General features: G+C 41.0%; 5 protein-coding genes across 5 annotated transcripts; 4 read left to right on the top strand and 1 right to left on the bottom strand.

The window, feature by feature from the left end:
- Nucleotides 1-266: 266 nt before the first annotated feature.
- Nucleotides 267-4,712, bottom strand: txndc15 (thioredoxin domain containing 15). Its single transcript, XM_073479189.1, has 6 exons — nt 4,507-4,712; nt 3,236-3,555; nt 2,223-2,369; nt 1,911-2,074; nt 992-1,122; nt 267-626 (listed from the first exon to the last, which is right to left on the bottom strand). Exons 1-6 carry the CDS (start codon nt 4,598-4,600, stop codon nt 430-432), a joined length of 1,053 nt encoding a protein of 350 aa, XP_073335290.1. The 5' UTR covers nt 4,601-4,712; the 3' UTR covers nt 267-429.
- Nucleotides 4,713-6,428: 1,716 nt separating this feature from the next.
- Nucleotides 6,429-8,815, top strand: LOC141006894 (tripartite motif-containing protein 16-like). The gene has a single exon (XM_073479188.1). The coding sequence runs from the start codon at nt 6,465-6,467 to the stop codon at nt 8,136-8,138; it is 1,674 nt and encodes a 557-aa protein (XP_073335289.1). The 5' UTR covers nt 6,429-6,464; the 3' UTR covers nt 8,139-8,815.
- A 4,851-nt stretch (nt 8,816-13,666) lies between these two features.
- On the top strand, nt 13,667-15,810 carry LOC141007033 (E3 ubiquitin/ISG15 ligase TRIM25-like). Its single transcript, XM_073479354.1, has one exon. The coding sequence runs from the start codon at nt 13,700-13,702 to the stop codon at nt 15,371-15,373; it is 1,674 nt and encodes a 557-aa protein (XP_073335455.1). The 5' UTR covers nt 13,667-13,699; the 3' UTR covers nt 15,374-15,810.
- Nucleotides 15,811-19,244: 3,434 nt separating this feature from the next.
- On the top strand, nt 19,245-21,448 carry LOC141007062 (E3 ubiquitin/ISG15 ligase TRIM25-like). The gene has a single exon (XM_073479386.1). The coding sequence runs from the start codon at nt 19,245-19,247 to the stop codon at nt 20,904-20,906; it is 1,662 nt and encodes a 553-aa protein (XP_073335487.1). The 3' UTR covers nt 20,907-21,448.
- A 1,557-nt stretch (nt 21,449-23,005) lies between these two features.
- On the top strand, nt 23,006-25,340 carry LOC141007594 (tripartite motif-containing protein 16-like). Its single transcript, XM_073479959.1, has one exon. It carries the CDS (start codon nt 23,023-23,025, stop codon nt 24,694-24,696), a length of 1,674 nt encoding a protein of 557 aa, XP_073336060.1. The 5' UTR covers nt 23,006-23,022; the 3' UTR covers nt 24,697-25,340.
- Nucleotides 25,341-27,706: the final 2,366 nt, after the last annotated feature.

Raw genomic sequence — 27,706 nt, 5'->3', positions numbered from 1 at the left:
CGTATAAACAAAGTAAAACAGTATGAAATTGTGCTGTTTCTCTTTTCAGTTCATTAAGTCATGAAAATAAGAGTTTCTTTAGTTTGTTTTGGCATAAAAACAAATCAAGTCAATGAAGATCTTTCTCTTCTGATTGATTTCCTTTAGCCTTTATGTCAGCTCAACTTGTGTAACAAACAAATGTAAGCTGACAGGAAATATCAAATAAAAAGAAAAGAAATTGACTAAACAGAAAACAGAAACAAAAGTCCAAAAGCCATGAGACATTAACGGCTACAAATCATTATAATCTTTATTATAAATCACAATGGCTCACATAAATTAATTTCTTTCATCAAACACTTGAAGCATAAACAAATTAGCAACTGTTAATTTTAATAACAAAGTAAACCATTTATCCAATGACTTGCAGTCTGGGTGTGTGTGTTTTCAGTCCTGATGCTCGTGCTCCTGTCCCGGTATGAGCCAGCGGATGCTGTCCGTCCGCAGGATGGCGTACGTAGTGAAGCCCGTGATGAAGAGGACAGAGAAGACCAGCAGCCAGTCGATGCTCTTCACCGGGACGCTGGGTAGAGGGCCGACACGGTCTGCGTCCATCACGTTTCTGTCGGAGGCGGCGTCAAACCCTGGAAGAGTTTGTCAGAAAACACAACAGGGTCGATGAGCAGTGAATAAATGACCACTCGTTGAGTGCAGATGTAGAGTGGTTTAATTTGTCACTCCAGATATATTTTATCTTCATGAAAATCTTTGGGTTGATGTCTAAAGCAGTCAGACATTAAGGCGAGTCAGCAGGAGTTGAATAGAGACATCAGTTTGAATGACAAACAGACTGCGGTTTCTTTATTTATTTAGCTCGTACAAAATGTTCTAAATCTAAATAAATTCATGTTTTCCAGCTACGGAAACAAAGCCAGTACACAGAGGACTGTCTTTAATATCACTGATGGTGCAGTTCTAAGCAAAAAAAACCTTCAGGCTCAGTTTGTACCTGTCTGGTTAATGATGAAGGAGGTGAGCGTATCCAGAGTTCTGTCCGTGTGGTTGAAGCGAGCCATGGGTTTGGCTCCCTGGAACAGCAGGATGTTGGGCACTGCCACGGTCCCAAACCTCGTGGAGAGGCTGGTGGAAGATGGAGATGGACGAGAATTACAAATGACGATTCAGTTCTAAGTATGAGATTGCTCAGTTAAGAGTATTTCAAAGGAGTGTTGACTGAGGCTGTAGTTAATAGTGATGCTATGTTGATCTGCATTATGTTTAAGAGTGTTTCTCAGACAGCATATTAGGACGTCTCAATAAACAACCCGACACAACACCACCACTGACTAAATACTGCCATGTGGGAATCCAAACATTTGTTCCTGTTCATCGTGGTTCCCAACCTGGAAGTGGTTCCAAGATAAATCCAAGAGATCAGCACATGATTAAAGTGAACAAATAAAACAATAGTACAGAGAAATGTTGTCTTTTCTTACTTTTCTCTCATTTTTGTAATTTATTCATGCAACGCTGGAGACTTTCATCCCACGAATGAGACAAATCCAGGAAGAAAAAAGCCTTTAGGGGAACCGATCACAAACCCACGTCCACATTGAGCCCATGAACAGTGGACATTTCTGCATTTTAGGGGCTCACAAGCCAAAAATGTGGGGAACAACAGGTCTAAGGTCACAGTTTTATCTGTGACCACACGCACACTGCAGAACCTTCTTGATGGATCCCAAGCCTAATTAGCTGGGCAACTATTTGGTAATTAAACTTTAAGGCTATATTTCCACCAGATAACGACTGATGTTACCTGAGCCACATACCACAAAGAGTGATAAGAATCAGAAATCCCTCGATGCCCCTTTCCTTTCACAGAGGGAGGGACCATACACATTAATACCATAAACAAGACCAATCACCTGCTGTGCTGCGAGGCATCCAGCGCCAGGAAGTGCATGCTGGGGAAGGCTCTGGGCAAGGCGTTGAAGTGAGGTGCCAGGCTGGCTGAGAACTGGCACCAGGCGGTGAAGAACAGCACCACGGAGCACTCTGTGCTGTTAGCATTCAGGAACTCCATCAGGTCCTGAGAGAAATGAGACACGGTGACACAGACTGAGGAATGAAGTCCTCTCCTCTGCCACTTCATTTGAAGAATTAAAGAAGTCGGACAGATTTATGCGATTATCAGCGTCACTCCTCATCCAGTGAGCCTCAGAGGGCAGCATGAATACCTGTGAAGCGTTGAGGACCTGCACAGAGAAACTGTCCATTCCTGTGATGTTCCTCTTATCACAGTTCACCTTGTACGTCTTGGCGGTCTCTGTGGCATTCTGCTCCTCCATTGGAGTGATGTCCGCATGCACTATTTCAAGAGTGACCTGGAGGTAAACATCCAAGGAGAAGTCAACTTCTGCAGTACTGCCTCTACCATTGCAACTCATCACTGTGTTTATATCAACTGGTTTAAGCTAAGGCTGTAAAATCAGGCATGAAAAAATAATTGAATTTAAACTACGACTACAACATGCATCTACGGTAATATTTTTTTCTATTCACTGATCAGTGGAAATTACTTGAAATGTCACTCAGATGTTCTAAAATTTCAAAAATGACGTCATGTCCACTGTTCACAAAATAAAGGCGATTTATTTCTTACAGTCTATCAGTCGTTGGCTGTCCAATACAATACAGCAGAGTACCGCTGTCTCTGTGATGAGTCATTTGCTAATCAGTGACAAAAGAAATCATAACATTTCATTTACGATCACTGCCGAACAATCAGAAACTGTTTGCCTCTTCCCAGTCTGCCACCTGTCTCAAATGAGGCCGGGATTATATGACCTCTGCCTCCCTGACAGTGGCACCACTCCCTCAAGTGGCGAAACGTTTACAAAACAAAATATTAACAAAAACGGCTCTTACAAATATAAAAAAGCATTAATCCAGAATGTGGAAATAATATCTCATTAATACAATTTAAAAGAGATTTTTCTTCAATCTGACCTCTCCAACTCACATGTAAAGCTACAGTATGTGTTTACGAACCATTTGGTAATGAATTCATTTTTTTGTGGGTTTTTATTCATCAGGCTTTCATGTTTGTTATGCTTTTTTTTTTCCAGCTGTCATCTAGTCATCATGATTCTTAATCCACTACTTTAATTTTAGGGAAACGACTCACAGTGGTTGTTTATCACCAGAAGAAGTGGTACAGAATAAAGAGTTAGCGCTTCATGATAGTAACCTGCTGTGATGATTCAGAGCTCCTTTCCTCCAGTGATGCTCCATTAGCAGCCAGAGCATGTGCACCACACTGGGCGCTGCTGTCATCACAAGGCGGGGAGAAGCCTGACTGGAAGTCTTTCACATTTTTGGGAAAGAGGGATTCGATGTCAGATGGATCGATGGGGGCTTCCGTTCCCATCACGGCATCTGCGATCTCAGCCGTCTTGAACTGCCTCTTTGGCAGAGAGTTCAGGTCCTCCGACTCCACAAACTTGGGGCTGTTCTCCAAGTCGGACACTGCGTCCTCTGACCGCATGAGCTCCAGTGACTCATCGCTCTCTGAAAAACATCAGTTATAGATCAAGCTCAGCACATAAGCCAGTTCTCTCTCTCTCTCTCTGTCTTTCATTAAAGAGAGGAGTCTTATCTCCAATGTCTTTATTGATTCAAATAGCATGCATGAATGAAGTGGATGCACCTAGGTCAAGGCTGGTGACCGAGGGCTTGGGAATTCCCTGCCCAACGACATTAGGCTGGCAATCACAGCCCTGTTTCTAAGTCATTGCCTTTTTGATGGCTGATTTGTAAATGCTACACTAGTGTTTGACTTTTTATTTGTTCTTATCTACAACTATGGTGGCCCGTGTCCTTCATTTTGTTTTATTCTTATATCTAGCCAATGTCCTTCATTTGATTGTATTAATAGATTATATGAAGCACTTTTTAACCTGCCTATGTCCTTCATTTGTGTTTTATTCTCATGTATTCTGTGAAGCTTATTTTAACCTGCATTTTTATGTGAAGCACTTTGTGACCTCGCTTAGATAAGTTGCCAGTGCAAGTAGCTAAAAAGCTCAGGTTTACACAGCTAAAGCGAGTGCAGTCTAACACAAAAACCCTGCATTAGATCCTATCTTTGTGTAGTTTAGCATTCAGTTTTTGTTGAAATTGCTTTAAAGGGGTCCAACGAGCTCGCATGTTCACGTCCAATGACATAACAATTTAACCTTGAGTGCATCACTGGCTGTTCAACTACCATTTCTAACTATAATGCATGTAACGTTACAGCATCTTTATTAATTCAACATTACGCAGATCGACATTATGTTGGAGCTCGAGCAGGGCTCGTTTTAGTTAAACTGACATCTTATTAAAACACGAACACAGCATAATGACAGCTAGCAGGCAGTTAACATTAGTTAATTTGATGAGCAGTTAGCTGTTAGCATTAAGTGCCAGTTTACTGTTATGCTAGCACTGTTAGCTAACAAGCTGCTGTCGGTCTCTTACCTTGCGCCGCCGCCGAGAACCTCAACACATCAGAAAGAAACAGCATAAATAATAAAACACACGAGATGTAAAGTTTGTTAAAAATGCCCGTCATGTTTTTTTTTTCAAATTTAGCTGGATACAAATATGAACTGTTGTTATCACGACATGTTGATTTTTACGTGATGTGATGTTCGGCTCACGGGAAAGGATGTTTCGAGCTACGGCGGAAGAAAATAAATGCGACACCTCTGAATTCTGCTTCCGGAGACGGACATTAAATCGTGACGGACCAGATGGACGTTTATATATGTTGCTAAAAAAAAAAGGCATAATTAGTGTTTTGTTTGTTTGTTTACGAGGAATTAGACGTATGTATGCTGATGTTACTGATATTAAACAAGTGGACGGAAATAAAGGATTTAAAATGTGGTTGTTGTGTCTTTATGTAGAAGGAGGGAAAAGGAAAATCCAGATTTAACAAGTAGGAGTCTTATCTTTGCCAGACATTATTTACTGGCTAAGCCTACCAATACCTGGAATTCAGTTAGTTTTGTGTATAACTGATAATTAATTCAACTAAGCTACGGAAGCCAATAACAGCCATGATTGCAATTGTTGTTTTTTAAATACTGAGATTTCAAGATAACAAGATAAGTTATCACAAGAGTACTAAACACTGCTCTGTGGGACAGGGATTTTCAAGGCTAACCACATAATTTGTAATGAACATTTGCTTTTTTTGTAAGAACATTTTCCCTATTAATTTGGAATCTGATCATAAATATCATGGCTAATTATTGTGAGGAATAGTGTAATATACAGTGGTCAACTTCAAGCAGATGTGATCCTGTCCATTATAAAGAAGTGGAACACAAACAACACTGGGTGTTTTTAGGTTACGGAAAAACCGAGAATGGCCTTAGTTGCAAAACGAGCTGTGTTTTTTCAAGATAACAAGATTTAAAAAGAGGGAAAATAGAAGTTGATTGTTCTTAGTACTTACAATGTTTTTTAAGCAATTAGGAGTGACATACATACATCAACAAGTTCAAGCTGAAAATGTCCAATCAAGGAGTGCACATTGTCCATCAACAATTTAGACTGTACTTCAGCCTTTCTTATCTATATACATACTTTCATACTTTATTATACCATTCAAATACCAACCAGTGTGGGTTGCTTCTTTCCCAGTAACTCTATGCCAACTAAGATTATTTTGGCTTTAGTCTACTTGACAGTAACACATCTGCTTTCAGTTGATCCCTGTGCGGAAAGCTTTTGTTTCATTCATGAAGTTGTTTTCTCGTTATGAATTATCTCCTTGTCGAGAAATCAGTCTGTTGTTTTGTCAATACAAAGAGATACATTTGGCAGAAATGTATCACAAGAAAACAAGCTTTATCCTGGCATAACAATTAACTTGTGATCTCGAGACAATGGAATAACATTAATTTCAAGTAAAGTCTGATATATTGGTCAGGAACAGACACTCCTTGATCTGACATTTTTAGATTAAAGCAGTAATAATTAACTTATGATCTCTGTTGTAAGATGATAGAAAGAAAAAGGAACCTTCTACCCTGTAAATCAGGTTCCTCTGGGAACACGGGTTAATTATATAGTTATCTGAGAGGTGCACTATTTCTGAGCGCTGATACACAATGCAACTCTCACAACCCTCCTCTTCCTGGATCAAGCACAACTTTTTAACCCCACCCAGACGTTACTGACTGGCCAGGCTCGGCTCCTCCTGCTCTGAGAAACTCTCACAGCACATTCAGCTCTGACGTTGGTAGTTCCTCCCCTTTCATAGATCTGCCAGTGAAAACATGGGTCTCAACACCATGTGATGAAATACAACAGCTGATAGGCTCATACACTACAGACCAGTGACTGAACATCAAGGAAATGAGCTCAGCTTTTATCTGGAAACAGAGAGTGAAACTTACTGACATTCACTGTCGTCTGGAGGAGAAATGGCGCAGCATGTGCTTCAGCTGGATCGAGAGAAACGGAGCTGTTCAATCTGTCTGGATCTTCTGAAGGATCCAGTGACTATTCCTTGTGGGCACAGCTACTGCATGAGCTGTATTAAAGACTGCTGGGACACGGAGAAAGACAAGGAAGCACACAGCTGCCCTCAGTGCAGGCAGAGCTTCACACCGAGGCCTGTCCTGGTGAAAAACACCATGTTAGCAGAGTTAGTGGAGGAAGTGAAGAAAGTACAACTTCAAGCTGCTTCACCTGATCATTCCTATGCTGGACCTGGAGACGTGGCCTGTGATTACTGCACTGGGAAGAAGCTGAAAGCCTTCAAGTCCTGTCTGGTGTGTATGCTTTCATACTGTGAGCAACACCTCCAGCCTCACTACAGTGTGGCTCCATTAAAGAAACACAAGCTGGTTGAAGCCACCTCAAAGCTTCAGGAGAACATCTGCTCTCGCCATGACGAGGTGATGAAGATTTTCTGCCGCACTGATCAGCAGTGTATCTGTTATCTCTGCTCCATGGATGATCATAAAGGCCATGACACAGTCTCTGCTGCAGCAGAAAGGGCTGAGAGGCAGACGGAGCTCGGGGCGAGTCAGCAAACAATCCAACAGAGAATCCAGGACAGAGAGAAAGATGTCAAGGTGCTTCAGCGGAGGGTGGAGGCTATCAATCTTTCTGCTGACAAAGCTGTGGAGGACAGTGAGAAGACATTCACCGACTTGATCCGTCTCATTGAGAAGAGAAGCTCTGAAGTGAAGCAGCAGATCAGATCACAGCAGAAAACTGAAGTGAGTCGAGCTAAAGATCTTGAGGAGGAGCTGCAGCAGGAGATCACTGAGCTGCGGAGGAAAGACACTGAGCTGGAGAAGCTCTCACACACAGAAGATCATCTCCATTTCCTGAACAACTACTTCTCACTGTCACGTCTGAGCGAACCTAAAGACTTACCCAGCATTGATATACGTCCTCTGTGCTCTTTTGAGGGTGTGACAGCAGCTGTGTCGGAGGCCAGAGATAAACTTCAGGCTGTCCTGAGTGAGGAGTGGACAAAGATCTCACGGGCAGTGACTGAAGTGGATGTTTTACTGCCTCAAGCAGAGCCCAGAACCAGAACTGAACTTCTCAAGTATTCTTGTGAAATCACACTGGATCCAAACACAGCATACAAACGTTTGTCATTAAGTGACAGGAACAGAAAAGCAACATTCATGTCAGTAGACCAGGTATATTCAGCTCACCCACACAGATTTGGTAAATGGTTGCAGGTCCTGAGTAGAGAGGGTCTGACTGGACGTTGTTACTGGGAGGTGAAGTGGAGCGGGACGGTTCGTATAGCAGTTGCATACAAGAACATTAGCAGAACAGGGACCGTGTATGAATGTGGATTTGGATGTAATGACAAATCCTGGTCATTAGATTGTGACAGTGGAGGTTATAAATTCAGACATAATGATATTGTTACTTCCATCTCAGGCCCTCAGTCCTCCACAATAGGAGTTTACCTGGATCATAGTGCAGGTACTCTGTCTTACTACAGCGTCTCTGAAACCATCACTCTCCTCCACAGAGTCCAGACCACGTTCACTCAGCCTCTCTATGCTGGATTTTGGCTTCCAAACTTTGCTGGTGACACAGCAGAGTTGTGTGAGCTCAAGTAGACAGGAGATTAAAGAGAGACTCATCTGTGGTGCTGTACATGTTGAGGTGTGTCTGCACTGCACTGATCAAACATAGGAGGTGGGACCATGATGAATTTTATTGGATTTTATATTGTTTTGTTTTTTTCTTCTCAGTTTAGTGAAACTGTGATTGTTTCCTACAGAGTGATTAAAGCATCGTGTTTGTTGAAATTTGACTTGTGAGCTTCATTTACTGAACATTTGGGAAATATTACATATGTAAGATGTGAAATGATGAATCAGTTTTTGTCAGAAACATGTGGTGTGTAAAATGTGTGAATCTGTTTGGATTTTTGAGGGTTTTTTTAGTTTTAAGATTTTTATGTAATTTTATTTGTACCAAATCTTCAAGAACATATTTTGTGTAATTTCATCTTTACTTTTAGTTTTGCACTTACTGCTGTCTGTCCTTCATAGTGTGCCTCTGTTTTAATGTTTCAAAATCACATTTCTATTTTTTTATGTAACCAAAACCTGCATGAAAAACATCAGTAAAATATCAGCTTGTATAGTTTCAAAATTAACCCTCTGAAAATAGTTTGTTGATCGTCTTGTTAAGACTGATATCATGTCAATATGTAGTAACAATTTTAAGAAGCATTCATGAAAAGTCTTTGTTCAAAACCTTCAAATCAATAAATAAACACATAAATGAATAGATGACTGTGTGTTCTTCCTTTAACTGTCAGAATATCACCAGAATCACTTGTTTTCCTGCTAAATTTCATTTAAATCGATCAGTTTTCCAAGATAGTGTGGGAACAGAAACACACACAGGGAGATCAATGAAGGCAGTCAGATAACCTCCATGTTATCATGGAGCTGATGGGTCATTTCACCAGAAACAGCACAATTCTGAGATGATTTTAAGTTTGTGACATGTTGGCTCTTTCATACAGGAAAACACTCCAACACAATATTTCAGGAGAATGTGTTACTTTCAGATTTATTACACAACTTTTTTTTTTTAACATTCCACAACAATCATGCAGGAGTAAAATGGGAATAATACAAAGCTTTACAGGCTTCGACCAATCACACTTTAGGAATAACTGGGCTCCACGTCTTCTCAGAAACACTCAAAATGTGAGGTAATATTTTTGGAAATCATCGTCTACAGACAACAGACCGTGTGTTGATTGAATGCTGAAGGGAAAAAAAGCAGAAATAAGTTAAACCATCATATTCCTGTGCCTTGTGTCAGCACTGATTTAACTTACAAATGAAAAATGAGAGGAACATCAGTAAATTAACCGCGTCAGTGAGTTTGTTTTAGGTCATCTACTTTTCATAATCATCCCTCGGTTCCTTATCCCTTCTGCGATGTCGTCCTCGGAGGGTCAGCATCCAGAATGTCAGCGCCTTCTATCAAGTAACCAAAGTCATGACAGAAATGTTTTTGTCACATATATGATTTTACACCTTGTCCATACATTTAACAAAGTATTTCAGATAACAACTTAAAGCAACACAGTAAAAAAAAAAAAAGATGTTCACAAATGTTCTCTGTAGTCTCACATAACAGACTGCAAATACTTGATTAATCGCACTCTTTAAGGTTTTTCATTTTTGACCACTAAAAGGGGAAATCGATGAGAGATTGCATGGATTTATACGAGTTAGTGGTAGAGAGGCCGGTCACTGCTCCTCTGTCGAAGCCTCATGGGAGCTGAAGCTGTTAAAGGTTGACAAAGTAATCATGCGTGTAAAAAAGCCAAAATGTTTCGTCTTTTCACAGCAAACATTTACTTGAAACACAGGTGTTACTCGTGACATCGACACTCTGTTCAAGTGTCCCAATAATCCATGACAGTGTGACAGCGAGGACCCTGAAAGTGACGCAGCTAAATGGAACTGAGCCATCATTCATTGTGTCATTTACAGCTGTGCTTTAGTTGGGCTGCCCAGCTAACGGTGCATCCTGCCAGCATTTTTATCCCATCAGGCTCCACCTCATCATGTGCAACTAAATCCTACAAAAAAGACCGCGACACCAACGACGTTGAAGATATTTGGCAGACGATCCTAAACAATGCAGGACTGGCCACGTCCGATGTGAGGCCACGTTCCCAGATGAACTTGAAACATTTTATGCTCGCTATGATCTCAGAGAGTCAGCTGTAGGGCCTACTCTGCCTCCAGAGGACTGCCCACTGTCAGAATCCACAGCGGGTATGAGAAAAAAAACCAGCCGAGACTGAATGTGAGTAAAGCTGCTGGGCCTGATAACATGCAACTGATAAAACCTGTTAAAATAAAACTAAAATCCAGAATGTGAGACAGCCGGGAATCATGTCAGCCGGCACCTTTAGTTAAATATCAAACATGGCTACATAAGAATTACACAAAAAGAAAACTACTTTCAAAGTAGAATAACAGATGAATATAAATACGATAAAATGTAAGGAAATAAGTTTACATCATAGCAAATTTACAATGCATTCAAAAAAAACCTGCTTAATATGAGACAACTTAAAGGTTTTCTTTACTAATCCAAACAATCACACTATCTTTTATGGGATCATGGTCTCCAAGTGCTTCTTCGTTTATGTTTTACACAGTAATTTTCATGCTAAGATTAATTTGTGACATGTTGAAGTCTTTTTAAAAGTCAAATAGCATCGACGCCTACAGGCTGGATAACATCGTATTCTTTGGTAAAGGAGGGTGAAAAAGGATGTTTGTACTGTATGTGACATTTCAGTAAACTTTGTTAACACCACACACGTCAACAGAACAGGTGACAGAAGGCCTTCTACACAAGTATAAAAATACAACCATAATAAAAAGTGATAGTATCAAAGTGTTCACAGTACAATACGTACAACAGGTTATTGCACCAAATTTAAATGATTTAGGTTTTGTCATGAGAGAGTGACGCAGTGAAGCGATACTGTCTCTTCACCATCAGGATTTGAAATGCCTGTATATAAATATAATACCAAAAACTGAATGTTCATTGCCGCAACTTTTAAAGGAAAAGTTCAATCCAAAATGAAAATCCACTCAGTCGTGGTGAATTTTCATAGTCAACAAAACATTTCTGGAGCTTCACAGCGAAACAAAATGGCTCCATGTAGCTCGTCTGGTGTAATCCAGAAGCCCCCGAGATCTAAAATTGATGTGAAAAGACAATATTTATACCCTCGACTCGCTGTCGAGCTTGTGTGTCCAATTCAGATGGGGTGCGCTAACACTTTTAGCTTAGCAGCTGAAGAACTGGGGTTAAAAAGGCTTTAAATTAAATCTTCTAAATCAATTTGGGATCTTGGGGCTTCCAGAAACTTGTATTACGCCGGAGCAATTTTATGTTTGTTTTTTTTTTGTTGTTTTGCTTTGAAGCTCCAGAAATGTTTTGTGGACATCTCACTTTCCATCAGCAGGAAGGTGAGAAGACAATGACTGAATTTAAATTTTTGCTGAACTGGTTCCTTTATGATTTATACTTAAAATATTAAGTAGTGTCGTCAAACAGTTTTCTGGATCAAAATCATATTTGACTATCTGAGATCTCCTGTACTGACAGTGCATCAAGCATGACGTGAAAAGACAAATATTAAACCCATAAAACTACGGCATCTCTCTGTTCTGTCTCACGCCTGTTTGTACTCAATCATTTCACAACCATTTTCATGAACACACCAGCTTCCCATCAGTCAGATTCAAGTTCTCCACAGGTCTGTGGTAATGTACCTAAAACAACATAATAAATAGCAACATAACAAACAGACATGATCTGATCTCGCCATCTTTAAAATCCAAAGTGTAAAGTGTGATGAGCCGTACCTTTACTTTACAATGTAGACATGTTTAATGGCCTGTTCACTGCTTCCCTCTGCTTCTAATGAATCTCCTACAGCTTTGGCTGTTTGCTCTGGAGGAACAGCGCCACCTGCAGCTTCCCCCAACAAATATAACCTGCTGGCTCACAAGTGCAGTAACACAGAATAGAGGCCAGCAGCTGCTGACAGTCTTGACAGTGATGGTCTCGTCTGTTTATGATTCAGCTTTAAAACGCAAATCAAAACCAGCATCTCAAGTACTTTCTTATTTCTTTAAGCAAGAACACAAAGAAGATATTTGAGGCTTTGGTCGGGAAACGTTCGCACAAATATGACATCAAATAATAATGCTTTTGTGTAATTAAGTGCCAGATCAAACATAGTCAGTGCATTCAGAGACACATTCATATAACAGACAAGATTGCATTTTTAATTTTACTGAGACAAATTTAACTTTTTAAGAAAAATATATCGAATTTTGCTTGGTATCTATGTTTATAAACAAATGATGCAGTTAGTGGTTTTGATGAATAACACAAAAGACACACACTAATTGTTTGTGAAAGACTTTCTACAACGTGACAAGAACATGTTAGAAGAACCATTGTTCTGTCTGAGGAAACTGACTTGTTTAATCCAGATTATGTTGTCGTCGTCATATCTGATGAAAACCGTACAGGTGGAGGTGAGGTAGCGTGGTGAGTTGAGACTCTGGTGAGCACAGGGTGAGGCTGCTGGCTGCAGAGGTGCAGGTGCAGGTGAACACTGTGTGTAGAGTGAACACGAAAAAACTACAAGTCATACAAAACGACGATCTAACAGGAGCCATGTACCACATCGAACTGATGAAATCACCTGGAAGCAGGTAGCGTGGAGAGCAGGGCTTTATCAGCAAGACTAACTGCCAACCTGCTGCAGGTGAGCGTGTGTCAGCAGCTCAGGTGAGTGGGAAGCTCCGCCCAGCCTCTCAATGCACCTCTGCAAGCACAACAGAGGAAGAAACAAACACCAAGCACAAAATATCCACCACAGAATCTGACCGGTCAGGACAATGAACCCAGTTAGAGCAGAATATGGACCAAAAAATGTTTCATCTTTTCACAACAAACATTTAGAAGTACAGGTGTTACTAGTCTGCTTCACCACCAGACTACAGAGCAGCTTCTTTCCTCAGGCTGGGAGACTCCTGAACTCATCCTCTGCTCTCAACTACAAGAAATTGTTCATTGTTGTGTCTTATTTTTTATTCATCCATTTACAGATTTGTTTTTTTTTTAGTAAGGAGCATAAAGGGAATTCAGCAAGTATTTTGTTACACAACCCTGTTGTAAGAAGACGGAAAGAAAAAGGAACCTTGTAGCCTGTAAATCAGGTTCCTCTGGGAACACGGGTTAATTATATAATTATCTGACAGGTGCACTATTTCTGAGTGCTGATACACAATGCAACTCTCACAACCCTCCTCTTCCTGGATCAAGCACAACTTTTTAACCCCACCCAGACGTTACTGATTGTCCAGGCTCGGCTCCTCCTGCTCTGAGAAACTCTCACAGCACATTCAGCTCTGACGTTGGTAGTTCCCTCCCCTTTCATAGATCTGCCAGTGAAAAGATGGGTCTAAACACCATGTGATGAAATACAACAGCTGATAGGCTCATACACTACAGACCAGTGACTGAACATCAAGGAAATGAGCTCAGCTTTTATCTGGAAACAGAGAGTGAAACTTACTGACATTCACTGTCGTCTGGAGGAGAAATGGCGCAGCATGTGCTTCAGCTGGATCGAGAGAAACGGAGCTGTTCAATCTGTCTGGATCTTCTGAAGGATCCGGTGACTATTCCTTGTGGGCACAGCTACTGCATGAGCTGTATTAAAGACTGCTGGGACACGGAGAAAGAGAGGGAAGCACACAGCTGCCCTCAGTGCAGGCAGAGCTTCACACCGAGGCCTGTCCTGGTGAAAAACACCATGTTAGCAGAGTTAGTGGAGGAAGTGAAGAAAGTACAACTTCAAGCTGCTTCACCTGATCATTCCTATGCTGGACCTGGAGACGTGGCCTGTGATTACTGCACTGGGAAGAAGCTGAAAGCCTTCAAGTCCTGTCTGGTGTGTATGCTCTCATACTGTGAGCAACACCTCCAGCCTCACTACAGTCTGGCTCCATTAAAGAAACACAAGCTGGTTGAAGCCACCTTAAAGCTTCAGGAGAACATCTGCTCTCGCCATGACGAGGTGATGAAGATTTTCTGCCGCACTGATCAGCAGTGTATCTGTTATCTCTGCTCCATGGATGATCATGAAGGCCATGTCAAAGTCTCTGCTGCAACAGAAAGGGCTGAGAGGCAGACGGAGCTCGGGGCGAGTCAGCAAACAATCCAACAGAGAATCCAGGACAGAGAGAAAGACGTCAAGGTGCTTCAGCGGAGGGTGGAGGCTATCAATCTTTCTGCTGACAAAGCTGTGGAGGACAGTGAGAAGACATTCACCCAGTTGATCCGTCTCATTGAGAAGAGAAGCTCTGAAGTGAAGCAGCAGATCAGATCACAGCAGAAAACTGAAGTGAGTCGAGCTAAAGATCTTGAGGAGGAGCTGCAGCAGGAGATCACTGAGCTGCGGAGGAAAGACACTGAGCTGGAGAAGCTCTCACACACTGAAGATCATCTCCATTTCCTGAACAACTACTTCTCACTGTCACGTCTGAGCGAACCTAAAGACTTACCCAGCATTGATATACGTCCTCTGTGCTCTTTTGAGGGTGTGACAGCAGCTGTGTCGGAGGCCAGAGATAAACTTCAGGCTGTCCTGAGTGAGGAGTGGACAAAGATCTCACTGGCAGTGACTGAAGTGGATGTTTTACTGCCTCAAGCAGAGCCCAGAACCAGAACTGAACTTCTCAAGTATTCTTGTGAAATCACACTGGATCCAAACACAGCATACAAACGTTTGTCATTAAGTGACAGGAACAGAAAAGCAACATTCATGTCAGTAGACCAGGTATATTCAGCTCACCCACACAGATTTGGTCAAAGGCAGCAGGTCCTGAGTAGAGAGGGTCTGACTGGACGTTGTTACTGGGAGGTGAAGTGGAGCGGGATGGTTGATATAGCAGTTGCATACAAGAACATTAGCAGAACAGGAACCATGAATGAATGTGGATTTGGATATAATAACAAATCCTGGTCATTAGATTGTGACAGTGGAGGTTATAGATTCAGACATAATAATATTGTTACTTCCATCTCAGGCCCTCAGTCCTCCACAATAGGAGTTTACCTGGATCATAGTGCAGGTACTCTGTCTTACTACAGCGTCTCTGAAACCATCACTCTCCTCCACAGAGTCCAGACCACGTTCACTCAGCCTCTCTATCCTGGATTTTGGCTTCCAAACAGTGTTGGTGGCACAGCAGAGTTGTGTGAGCTCAAGTAGACAGGAGATTAAAGAGAGACTCATCTGTGGTGCTGTACATGTTGAGGTGTGTCTGCACTGCACTGATCAAACATAGGAGGTGGGACGATGATGATTTTTCTTGGATTTTATATAGTTTTTTCTTTCTTTGTTTGTCAATTCAATGAAATGGTGACATGAAAAAAATCTCTTTTTATTTGCTACATATGGATTAAACTATGTTGTTTGTTGAAATTGGATATTTACTAAAACATTTACATTTTATACCGTGTGTGGAAAATATTAGTTAAACAAAATGTCTGACGAAAAATCTGTTGTTGTCCTACTTAGAGTTGACTTTTGTCATCTATTATGTCAAAAACTACAAAATGAATAAAAGTGATGTATGTAAATATGTATTGTAAGTAAGAGTAGTAATGTTTTATTCTAAAGATAAAGGTGATTTAAGTTGTACCACATCTTCATGAACATGATTTGTGCCATTTGTTTTCTCTTTAGTAGTTGACATACTGCCGTCTGTGCTGCATACTATGTTGTTATTGTAATGATATTGCAAATTCACATTAATCAGTAAAATTAGTGATGCTGGGGAAACAGATATGAATTAAATTTTGCCTTCTGAAAAAGAGTTTTCTCCTCATCTTTGGAAGAGTTGTAAAGTGTCTTTACACGGTAACTTTTTTTGGGAAACGTCTGAAAATCATTATTCAAAACCCTTAAAATAAATGAAAACATGAATGAATAACTGACTTGTCATCATTTTAACAGTAAACCTCTATTCTTTGATAAATCAAACTGCCTAAATATTATATCTAGAGCAATTTGCCTTCTAACTCTTTTCTTCAATCACTCAGTTTTTCAGGTATTTTGCTAACAAACACACAGGGAGGGTGATGAAGGCTAATCAAATAACATCCACTTCATGTTGGAGTTGATGGGTCATTTTATCAGAAAAAGCAGAATCATGAAATTATTTTCACATCATGATGTGTTTACTGTCTCTCTTGCAACGTAAAATAAAAATAAAAGAATAGATAAATGTCTAAATATAAAGACAAATAATGAAATATATATTGTATAAGTGTAATGATTAGCACATTGAATCTAAATTAAATGTGGTTATCATCACCTACATTAGGATGAACATGATTAATGCTGGTCTCCAACGGCCCCCCCTAGAGGCTGGAGCCCAGAAAGCTTTCCCCTATTGACCCCCTCATTGTCAGCCCTGGCTATAGAGCCTAAAGATGGCTGCAAAAACATTAAAACTGCAATGCAAGACACCATCTGCATTTGAAACCCACAGATGATCAGTGTAAAAACTATGAAAGCATCTGCTGTCATTGTCTTTACAGTGGCCAAGGAGTGAGAAAAGACCCTCTGTCTCTGTGAAGGCATGAAGCTCCAAAAGAAGAAACTCTTTCAGCTGTTAATCTCTTTCTCTGGTGAGCAGACTGTTGTTTGACCTTTCACCATTTTTAGCATCTTCACAATTTGTACCTCAGAGAGTCTGAAAATAACGGGGCGACAGTGGAGTCCGACAGAACGGGAGGAACCCAATAACACTGTTTAAACTGCAGGACTCTTAAAGATGTGATCTGGCTTTAACTGTGGTGTAGGGATCAGACCTGAACCAGTCCCTTTGCTCTGCTGTTCAGCACCAGAGGACAATAGTGCAAAGATGAACTGTAAGTTGCACAGTGGAGGGAACAAAGCTCATTAACAGAGACTAGTCTGCTGCAGTGTGCAGATGAACACACCACAAGCTGTTTCCTTTTCACTTGATCTTGCTGACTGTCACTGGATTTGTATTTTGCTGTTCATTAATGAATGCTTGTTTATTTTGGCAGCTGTTGTGCTGCAGTTTATATGAACTAATCTCACTTCTATGTGCAGACACAAACAGCAGATGGAGCAAGAATCACCTGTTTTTCCACGTAACCTACCTCACAACTACATCAACACTGACTTGAATACATTGTTTAGTGAGTTCATGTTGGGTTTGTTGAGGTTGAATGCTGCTTTCCTGTAGATAATAATCACACACCTTGCAGGTTATTTGATTGTATGCATTTAAAGCAGTGGCTGCAAATTGATCAGGATAAATTTGAGGCAATATTGTGAGTGAACAGAGCTGATACTCCTCAGGTGTTGAAGCTAGTAAAATATAGCTATATAGGAATAATCCTGCATAGGCATTAATCTCACACTTTTATATTATTTGTATTTTATAAATGCTCACTTTAAGGATTTAAAAATGCGTTTAGCGATTTCCAAAAGTTGCTTCCAGAGTCTCTCTCCTGCCAAGTTTAGGATCAAAACAACCAGTGATTTAAAAAAATAAAGATGTTTGCAAATTTCATTTTATTGCAGCATTAATTGATACATCTTAAAATATCTTTTATAATATTTTTTATGTGCAGTCGTGGCACTTATTCATCAAATCATTAAACAAAAGGGAAACAGGCTTGAAACAGTAAGTTTTGTCCCCTAAACAAATATGTGATGAGTGCATGATTCATCAGTGTAAGTCTGAATATAAGACTACAAACAATTTCCAGGATACTCAGCTTAGAAAGCTCTTCAAGCTAAAAATCTGCCCACTGATGCTTCTACAGTTTTAAATTTCAATTTGTGATGTTTGGCGAACATGTGGAAGTGTAGTGAAATATTAAAAGACAAGATGCTGTTGTTTTTCAGCTGCAGCATTACATCAAAAAGAAAAAAAGGAGTCTTGTGCATCATTTTATACGTAAATAGTCTCTAAGTGAAGACACCATGTTTCTGACTGGAAGTTATTCACTGTATTCACACACGTCTACATAGTGATAACTTACATTTCAGCAACCACTACACTTAACACCTTTATTACATTTCTTCAGAGTCTTCACTCCCTATGGACAGACACGGATGTAAAGTGTAACTTGACAGGTGGAGGAGGCGTACAACCACGAGTCAGCGATTCTAGTGTCGTCTGTAATCGTGGCAAATTCTTCTTCTGGGCAGATGAAAAGTTCTGGAGGAGAAGCTGCAGCCACTCTTCCTTCACATTTACTGAGTCAGTCTCTCTGGCTGCCATAGCTTGGTATGAGTTACTAACTCCACTGCAAAATCAGAGGTGAAAATGTTTGGGAAAATGTGGATTGACAGCAAAGTATCTGCATAATGTCCAAGTTCACAAGGTCAGTTTAACATGATCACTGCCCAGCCAGCTTGAAATGGAAATACACCCTTCCCTCAAAACAAGGAGACCCATTTAGGAGCCTTTTGAGTCAGAACCACATTCTTTGACAGGTTTCCTCAAAGCCTCAACCTGTGTAAATGCAAAGCAACAACAGCAATTAGATAACTGAATAGTTATTACCATAATCTTTCTTGCTTCTCGGCATTTAGTTAATAGCCCAATCTGGAAGCAGCTCTGGCTCCGGTAGAGACCCAATCCAACCTGTCAATTTGTCCCAGAAAGATGAAGCTTTACATGGATTTTCAGAATTATGTTTGTAGTTGAAAAACAAAACTTTAATTTCTCTCTGAGAGATGAACTGTGACTTAGTGCGAGAGTCACGCTGCAACCCTCACATCGGTTCTCTTCTTGGAGAGGAGCACAACTTTATAACCCCAACCCAACTTTATTTATTATTGTTTTATTGTCCAGGCTCGGCTCTCCCTGCTCTGAGAAACTCTCAAAGTCCATTCAGCTCAGACATTTATTGCTCCCTCCCATTTCATAAATCTACCAGTGTAAAGATGGATCTGAACACCATGTGATGAAGTACAACAGCTGATAGGCTCATACACTACAGATAAGTGACTAAACATCAAGGAAATGAGCTCAGCTTTTATCTGTTAACAAAGTCGAACTCACTGACATTCACTGTCGTCTGGAGGAGAAATGTCGCAGCTGGATCGAGAGAAACTGAGCTGTTCAATCTGTCTGGATCTTCTGAAGGATCCAGTGACTATTCCCTGTGGGCACAGCTACTGCATGAGCTGTATTGAAGACTGCTGGGACACGGAGAAAGAGAAGGAAGCACACAGCTGCCCTCAGTGCAGGCAGAGCTTCACACCGAGGCCGGTCCTGGTGAAAAACACCATGTTAGCAGAGTTAGTGGAGGAAGTGAAGAAAGTACAACTTCAAGCTGCTTCACCTGATCATTCCTATGCTGGACCTGGAGATGTGGCCTGTGACTACTGCACTGGGAAGAAGCTGAAAGCCTTCAAGTCCTGTCTGGTATGTATGCTCTCATACTGTGAGCAACACCTCCAGCCTCACTATGATGTAGCTCTGTTAAAGAAACACAAGCTGGTTGAAGCCACCTTAAAGCTTCAGGAGAACATCTGCTCTCGCCATGATGAGGTGATGAAGATTTTCTGCCGCACTGATCAGCAGTGTATCTGTATTCTCTGCTCCATGGATGATCATAAAGGCCATGACACAGTCTCTGCTGCAGCAGAAAGGGCTGAGAGGCAGACGGAGCTCGGGGCGAGTCAGCAAACAATCCAACAGAGAATCCAGGACAGAGAGAAAGAGGTCAAGGTGCTTCAGCGGAGGGTGGAGGCTATCAATCTTTCTGCTGACAAAGCTGTGGAGGACAGCGAGAAGACATTCACCCAGTTGATCCGTCTCATTGAGAAGAGAAGCTCTGAAGTGAAGCAGCAGATCAGATCACAGCAGAAAACTGAAGTGAGTCGAGCTAAAGATCTTGAGGAGGAGCTGCAGCAGGAGATCACTGAGCTGCGGAGGAAAGACACTGAGCTGGAGAAGCTCTCACACACAGAAGATCATCTCCATTTCCTGAACAACTACTTCTCACTGTCACGTCTGAGCGAACCTAAAGACTTACCCAGCATTGTTATACGTCCTCTGTGCTCTTTTGAGGGTGTGACAGCAGCTGTGTCGGAGGCCAGAGATAAACTTCAGGCTGTCCTGAGTGAGGAGTGGACAAAGATCTCACTGGCAGTGACTGAAGTGGATGTTTTACTGCCTCAAGCAGAGCCCAGAACCAGAACTGAACTTCTCAAGTATTCTTGTGAAATCACACTGGATCCAAACACAGCAAACACACGTTTGTCATTAAGTGGCAGGAACAGAAAAGCAACATTAATGTCAGTAGACCAGGTATATTCAGCTCACCCACACAGATTTGGTGAAAGGTGGCAGGTCCTGAGTAGAGAGGGTCTGACTGGACGTTGTTACTGGGAGGTGAAGTGGAGCGGGAGAGTTATTATAGCAGTTGCCTACAAGAACATTAGCAGAACAGGGACCTGTACTGAATGTGGATTTGGATTTAATGACAAATCCTGGTCAATAGATTGTGACAGTGGAGGTTATACATTCAGACATAATAATATTGCTACTTCCATCTCAGGCCCTCAGTCCTCCACAATAGGAGTTTACCTGGATCGTAGTGCAGGTACTCTGTCTTACTACAGCGTCTCTGAAACCATCACTCTCCTCCACAGAGTCCAGACCACGTTCACTCAGCCTCTCTATCCTGGACTTTGGCTTCTAGGCGGTACTGGTAGCACAGCAGAGTTGTGTGAGCTCAAGTAGACAGGAGATTAAAGAGAGACTCATCTGTGGTGCTGTACATGTTGAGGTGTGTCTGCACTGCACTGATCAAACATAGGAGGTGGGACGATAATGAATTTTATTGGATTTTATATTGTTTTGTTTTTTTCTTCTCAGTTTAGAGAATCTGTGATTGTTTCCTACAGAGTGATTAGACCATCTTGTTTGTTGAAATTTGACTTGTGAGCTACATTTACTGAAGATTTGGGAAATATTACATATGCAAGATGTGAAATGATGAATCAGTTTTTGTCAGAAACATGTGGTGTGTAAAATGTGTGTATCTGTTTGAATTGTTGAGTTTTAAGATTTTTATATGATTTTATTTGTACCAAATCTTCATGAACATATTTTGTGTAATTTCATCTTTACTTTTTAGTTTTGCACATACTGCTGTCTGTCCTTCATAGTGTGCCTCTGTTTTGATGTTTCAAAATCACATTTCTATTTTTTTTATGTAACCAAAACCTGCATGAAAAACATCAGTAAAATATCAGCTTGTATAGTTTCAAAATTAACCCTCTGAAAATGGTTTGTTGATCGTCTTGTTGAGACTGATATCATGTCAATGTGTAGTAACAATTTTAAGAAGCATTCATGAAAAGTCTTTGTTCAAAACCTTCAAATAAATAAATAAACACATAAATGAATAGGTGACTGTGTGTTCTTCCTTTAACTGTCAGAATATCACCAGAATCACTTGTTTTCCTGCTAAATTTCATTTCAATCAATCAGTTTTTCAAGATATTGTGGGAACAGAAACACACACAGGGAGATCAATGAAGGCAGTCAGATAACCTCCATGTTATCATGGAGCTGATGGGTCATTTCACCAGAAACAGCACAATTCTGAGATGATTTTAAGTTTGTGACATGTTGGCTCTTTCATACAGGAAAACACTCCAACACAATATTTCAGGAGACTGTGTTACTTTCAGATTTATTACACAACTTTTTTTTTTTTAACATTCCACAACAATCATGCAGGAGTAAAATGGGAATAATACAAAGCTTTACAGGCTTCGACCAATCACACTTTAGGAATAACTGGGCTTCACGTCTTCTCAGAAACACTCAAAATGTGAGGTAATATTTTTGGAAATCATCGTCTACAGACAACAGACCGTGTGTTGATTGAATGCTGAAGGAAAAAAAAGCAGAAATAAGTTAAACCATCATATTTCTGTGCCTTGTGTCAGCACTGATTTAACTTACAGCTAAAGACGACCAGAATATCAATAAATGAATCATGTTAGTGAGTTTGTTTTAGGTTATCCACTTTTCATAATCATCCCTCTGTCCCTTATCCCTTCTTAGCACTGTATCTGTTGTCACTGCTCCATGGGTGATCGTAAAGGCCATGATAGACACGGTGCTTCAGTACATAAACCCAGTTAGAGCAGAATATGGACCAAAAAAAAGCCAAAATGTTTCATGTTTTCACAACAAACATTAAGAAGTGCAGGTGTTACTAGTCTGCTTCACCACCAGACTACAGAGCAGCTTCTTTCCTCAGGCTGGGAGACTCCTGAACTCATCCTCTGCTCTCAACTACAAGAAATTGTTCATTGTTGTGTCTCATTTTTTATTCATCCATTTACAGATTTGGTTTTTTTTAGTGAGGAGCATAAAGGGAATTCAGCAAGTATTTTGGTAAACAACCCTGTTGTGAGATGATAGAAAGAAAAAGGAACCTTGTACCCTGTAAATCAGGTTCCTCTGGGAACACGGGTTAATTATATAATTATCTGAGAGGTGCACTATTTCTGAGCGTTGATACACAATGCAACTCTCACAACCCTCCTCTTACTGGATCAAGCACAACTTTTTAACCCCACCCAGACGTTACTGACTGGCCAGGCTCGGCTCCTCCTGCTCTGAGAAACTCTCAAAGCACATTCAGCTCTGACGTTGGTAGTTCCTCCCCTTTCATAGATCTGCCAGTGAAAACATGGGTCTCAACACCATGTGATGAAATACAACAGCTGATAGGCTCATACACTACAGACCAGTGACTGAACATCAAGGAAATGAGCTCAGCTTTTATCTGGAAACACAGAGTGAAACTTACTGACATTCACTGTCGTCTGGAGGAGAAATGGCGCAGCATGTGCTTCAGCTGGATCGAGAGAAACTGAGCTGTTCAATCTGTCTGGATCTTCTGAAGGATCCGGTGACTATTCCTTGTGGGCACAGCTACTGCATGAGCTGTATTAAAGACTGCTGGGACACGGAGAAAGACAAGGAAGCACACAGCTGCCCTCAGTGCAGGCAGAGCTTCACACCGAGGCCTGTCCTGGTGAAAAACACCATGTTAGCAGAGTTAGTGGAGGAAGTGAAGAAAGTACAACTTCAAGCTGCTTCACCTGATCATTCCTATGCTGGACCTGGAGACGTGGCCTGTGATTACTGCACTGGGAAGAAGCTGAAAGCCTTCAAGTCCTGTCTGGTGTGTATGCTCTCATACTGTGAGCAACACCTCCAGCCTCACTACAGTCTGGCTCCATTAAAGAAACACAAGCTGGTTGAAGCCACCTCAAAGCTTCAGGAGAACATCTGCTCTCGCCATGACGAGGTGATGAAGATTTTCTGCCGCACTGATCAGCAGTGTATCTGTTATCTCTGCTCCATGGATGATCATAAAGGCCATGACACAGTCTCTGCTGCAGCAGAAAGGGCTGAGAGGCAGACGGAGCTCGGGGCGAGTCAGCAAACAATCCAACAGAGAATCCAGGACAGAGAGAAAGATGTCAAGGTGCTTCAGCGGAGGGTGGAGGCTATCAATCTTTCTGCTGACAAAGCTGTGGAGGACAGTGAGAAGACATTCACCGACTTGATCCGTCTCATTGAGAAGAGAAGCTCTGAAGTGAAGCAGCAGATCAGATCACAGCAGAAAACTGAAGTGAGTCGAGCTAAAGATCTTGAGGAGGAGCTGCAGCAGGAGATCACTGAGCTGCGGAGGAAAGACACTGAGCTGGAGAAGCTCTCACACACAGAAGATCATCTCCATTTCCTGAACAACTACTTCTCACTGTCACGTCTGAGCGAACCTAAAGACTTACCCAGCATTGATATACGTCCTCTGTGCTCTTTTGAGGGTGTGACAGCAGCTGTGTCGGAGGCCAGAGATAAACTTCAGGCTGTCCTGAGTGAGGAGTGGACAAAGATCTCACGGGCAGTGACTGAAGTGGATGTTTTACTGCCTCAAGCAGAGCCCAGAACCAGAACTGAACTCCTCAAGTATTCTTGTAAAATCACACTGGATCCAAACACAGCATACAAACGTTTGTCATTAAGTGACAGGAACAGAAAAGCAACATTAATGTCAGTAGACCAGGTATATTCAGCTCACCCAGACAGATTTGGTGTATGGTTGCAGGTCCTGAGTAGAGAGGGTCTGACTGGACGTTGTTACTGGGAGGTGAAGTGGAGCGGGACGGTTCGTATAGCAGTTGCATACAAGAACATTAGCAGAACAGGGACCGTGTATGAATGTGGATTTGGATGTAATGACAAATCCTGGTCATTAATATGTAACAGTGGAGGTTATACATTCAGACATAATGATATTGTTACTTCCATCTCAGGCCCTCAGTCCTCCACAATAGGAGTTTACCTGGATCATAGTGCAGGTACTCTGTCTTACTACAGCGTCTCTGAAACCATCACTCTCCTCCACAGAGTCCAGACCACGTTCACTCAGCCTCTCTATCCTGGACTTTGGCTTCCAAACGGTACTGGTACCACAGCAGAGTTGTGTGAGCTCAAGTAGACAGGAGATTAAAGAGAGACTCCTCTGTGGTGCTGTACATGTTGAGGTGTGTCTGCACTGCACTGATCAAACATAGGAGGTGGGACCATGATGATTTTTCTTGGATTTTATATAGTTTTGTTTTTTCTTCTCAGTTTAGAGAAACTGTGATTGTTTCCTACAGAGTGATTAGACCATCTTGTTTGTTGAAATTTGACTTGTGAGCTTCATTTACTGAACATTTGGGAAATATTACATATGCAAGATGTGAAATGATTAATCAGTTTTTGTCAGGCTGACTTTTGAGGTTTTTTTGGGTTTTAAGATTTTTATGTAATTTTATTTGTACCAAATCTTCATGAACATATTTTGTGTAATTTCATCTTTACTTTTAGTTTTGCACATACTTCTGTCTGTCCTTCATAGTGTGCCTCTGTTTTAATGTTTCAAAATCACATTTCTATTTTTTTATGTAACCAAAACCTGCATGAAAAACATCAGTAAAATATCAGCTTGTATAGTTTCAAAATTAACCCTCTGAAAATAGTTTGTTGATCGTCTTGTTAAGACTGATATCATGTCAATATGTAGTAACAATTTTAAGAAGCATTCATGAAAAGTCTTTGTTCAAATCCTTCAAATAAATAAATAAACACATAAATGAATAGGTGACTGTGTGTTCTTCCTTTAACTGTCAGAAAATCACCAGAATCACTTGTTTTCCTGCTAAATTTCATTTAAATCGATCAGTTTTTCAAGATATTGTGGGAACAGAAACACACACAGGGAGATCAATGAAGGCAGTCAGATAACCTCCATGTTATCATGGAGCTGATGGGTCATTTCACCAGAAACAGCACAATTCTGAGATGATTTTAAGTTTGTGACATGTTGGCTCTTTCATACAGGAAAACACTCCAACACAATATTTCAGGAGAATGTGTTACTTTCAGATTTATTACACAACTTTTTTTTTTTTTTAACATTCCACAACAATCATGCAGGAGTAAAATGGGAATAATACAAAGCTTTACAGGCTTCGACCAATCACACTTTAGGAATAACTGGGCTCCACGTCTTCTCAGAAACACTCAAAATGTGAGGTAATATTTTTGGAAATCATCGTCTACAGACAACAGACCGTGTGTTGATTGAATGCTGAAGGAAAAAAAAGCAGAAATAAGTTAAACCATCATATTCCTGTGCCTTGTGTCAGCACTGATTTAACTTACAGCTAAAGACGACCAGAATATCAATAAATGAATCATGTTAGTGAGTTTGTTTTAGGTTATCCACTTTTCATAATCATTCCTCTGTCCCTTATCCCTTCTTAGCACTGTATCTGTTGTCACTGCTCCATGGGTGATCGTAAAGGCCATGACAGACACGGTGCTTCAGTACATAAACCCAGTTAGAGCAGAATATGGACCAAAAAAAGCCAAAATGTTTCATCTTTTCACAACAAACATTTAGAAGTGCAGGTGTTACTAGTCTGCTTCACCACCAGACAACAGAGCAGCTTCTGTCCTCAGGCTGGGAGACTCCTGAACTCATCCTCTGCTCTCAACTTGAAATTTTTTCTGAAAATGACCTTTCAGTAACTGTATTTGGCCTTCAATCAGTTTTTGGCAGGTGAAAAGGCCCATTTTCTGTTGTAATGGTCCTTTAAAAGGATTTCAAGCTGTCTCCTGAGCTCAGATCTTTATATTATGAAGCTCAAGAATGAGATCAAGTCATATTTAGGCAGAAATAAACTTTGAGTAACTGTATTTGTCCTTCAAACGTTCACACAAATACAACATCAAATAATAATGTTTTTGTGTAATTAAGTGCCAGATCAAGCAAAGTCAGTGCATTCAGAAACACATTCATATAACAGATGGCATTTTTAATTTTACTGGGACAAATTTAACTTTTTAAGAATAATGTATCGAATTTTGCTTGGTATCTATGTTTATATCCAAATAATGCAGTTAGTGGTTTTGATGAATAACACAAAAGACACACACTAATTGTTTGTGAAAGACTTTCTACAACGTGACAAGAACATGTTAGAAGAACCATTGTTCTGTCTGAGGAAACTGACTTGTTCAGGCCAGATTTTGCTGTCGTCGTCATATCTGATGAAAACCGTACAGGTGGAGGTGAGGTAGCGTGGTGAGTTGAGACTCTGGTGAGCACAGGGTGAGGCTGCTGGCTGCAGAGGTGCAGGTGCAGGTGAACACTGTGTGTAGAGTGAACACGAAAAAACTACAAGTCATACAAAACGACGATCTAACAGGAGCCATGTACCCCACTGAACTGATGAAATCACCTGGAAGCAGGTAGCGTGGAGAGCAGGGCTTTATCAGCAAGACTAACTGCCAACCTGCTGCAGGTGAGCGTGTGTCAGCAGCTCCGGTGAGTGGGAAGCTCCGCCCAGCCTCTCAATGCACCTCTGCAAGCACAACAGAGGAAGACACATACACCAAGCACAAAATATCCACCACAGAATCTGACCGGTCAGGACAATGAACCCAGTTAGAGCAGAATATGGACCAAGAAATGTTTCATCTTTTCACAACAAACATGTAGAAGTACAGGTGTTACTAGTCTGCTTCACCACCAGACTACAGAGCAGCTTCTTTCCTCAGGCTGGGAGACTCCTGAACTCATCCTCTGCTCTCAACTACAAGAAATTGTTTATTGTTGTGTCTTATTTTTTATTCATCCATTTACAGATTTGTTTCTTTTAGGGAGGAGCATAAAGGGAATTCAGCAAGTATTTTGTTACACAACCCTGTTGTGAGATGATAGAAAGAAAAAGGAACCTTGTACCCTGTAAATCAGGTTCCTCTGGGAACACGGGTTAATTATATAATTATCTGAGAGGTGCACTATTTCTGAGTGCTGATACACAATGCAACTCTCACAACCCTCCTCTTCCTGGATTAGACACAACTTTTTAACCCCACCCAGACGTTACTGACTGGCCAGGCTCGGCTCCTCCTGCTCTGAGAAACTCTCACAGCACATTCAGCTCTGACGTTGG

Source organism: Pagrus major, chromosome 13 (genome assembly GCF_040436345.1).
Source record: "Pagrus major chromosome 13, Pma_NU_1.0".
In the NCBI taxonomy this organism is placed as follows: domain Eukaryota; kingdom Metazoa; phylum Chordata; class Actinopteri; order Spariformes; family Sparidae; genus Pagrus; species Pagrus major.
The sequence above is the reverse complement of the archived record's forward strand: the minus strand, read 5'-3'. Positions and strand labels throughout refer to the sequence as shown.

What these genes read in the sequence shown, in the direction of transcription:
- txndc15 (XM_073479189.1), bottom strand. Translation starts at nt 4,600, where the DNA reads ATGACGGGCATTTTTAACAAACTTTACATCTCGTGTGTTTTATTATTT. An exon ending in GTTCTCGGCGGCGGCGCAAG is followed by an intron (nt 3,556 to 4,506) that starts GTAAGAGACCGA and finishes GATGTTTTTCAG; the next exon opens with AGAGCGATGAGTCACTGGAG. An exon ending in GCTCTGAATCATCACAGCAG is followed by an intron (nt 2,370 to 3,235) that starts GTTACTATCATG and finishes GTTTACCTCCAG; the next exon opens with GTCACTCTTGAAATAGTGCA.
- LOC141006894 (XM_073479188.1), top strand. Translation starts at nt 6,465, where the DNA reads ATGGCGCAGCATGTGCTTCAGCTGGATCGAGAGAAACGGAGCTGTTCA.
- LOC141007033 (XM_073479354.1), top strand. Translation starts at nt 13,700, where the DNA reads ATGGCGCAGCATGTGCTTCAGCTGGATCGAGAGAAACGGAGCTGTTCA.
- LOC141007062 (XM_073479386.1), top strand. Translation starts at nt 19,245, where the DNA reads ATGTCGCAGCTGGATCGAGAGAAACTGAGCTGTTCAATCTGTCTGGAT.
- LOC141007594 (XM_073479959.1), top strand. Translation starts at nt 23,023, where the DNA reads ATGGCGCAGCATGTGCTTCAGCTGGATCGAGAGAAACTGAGCTGTTCA.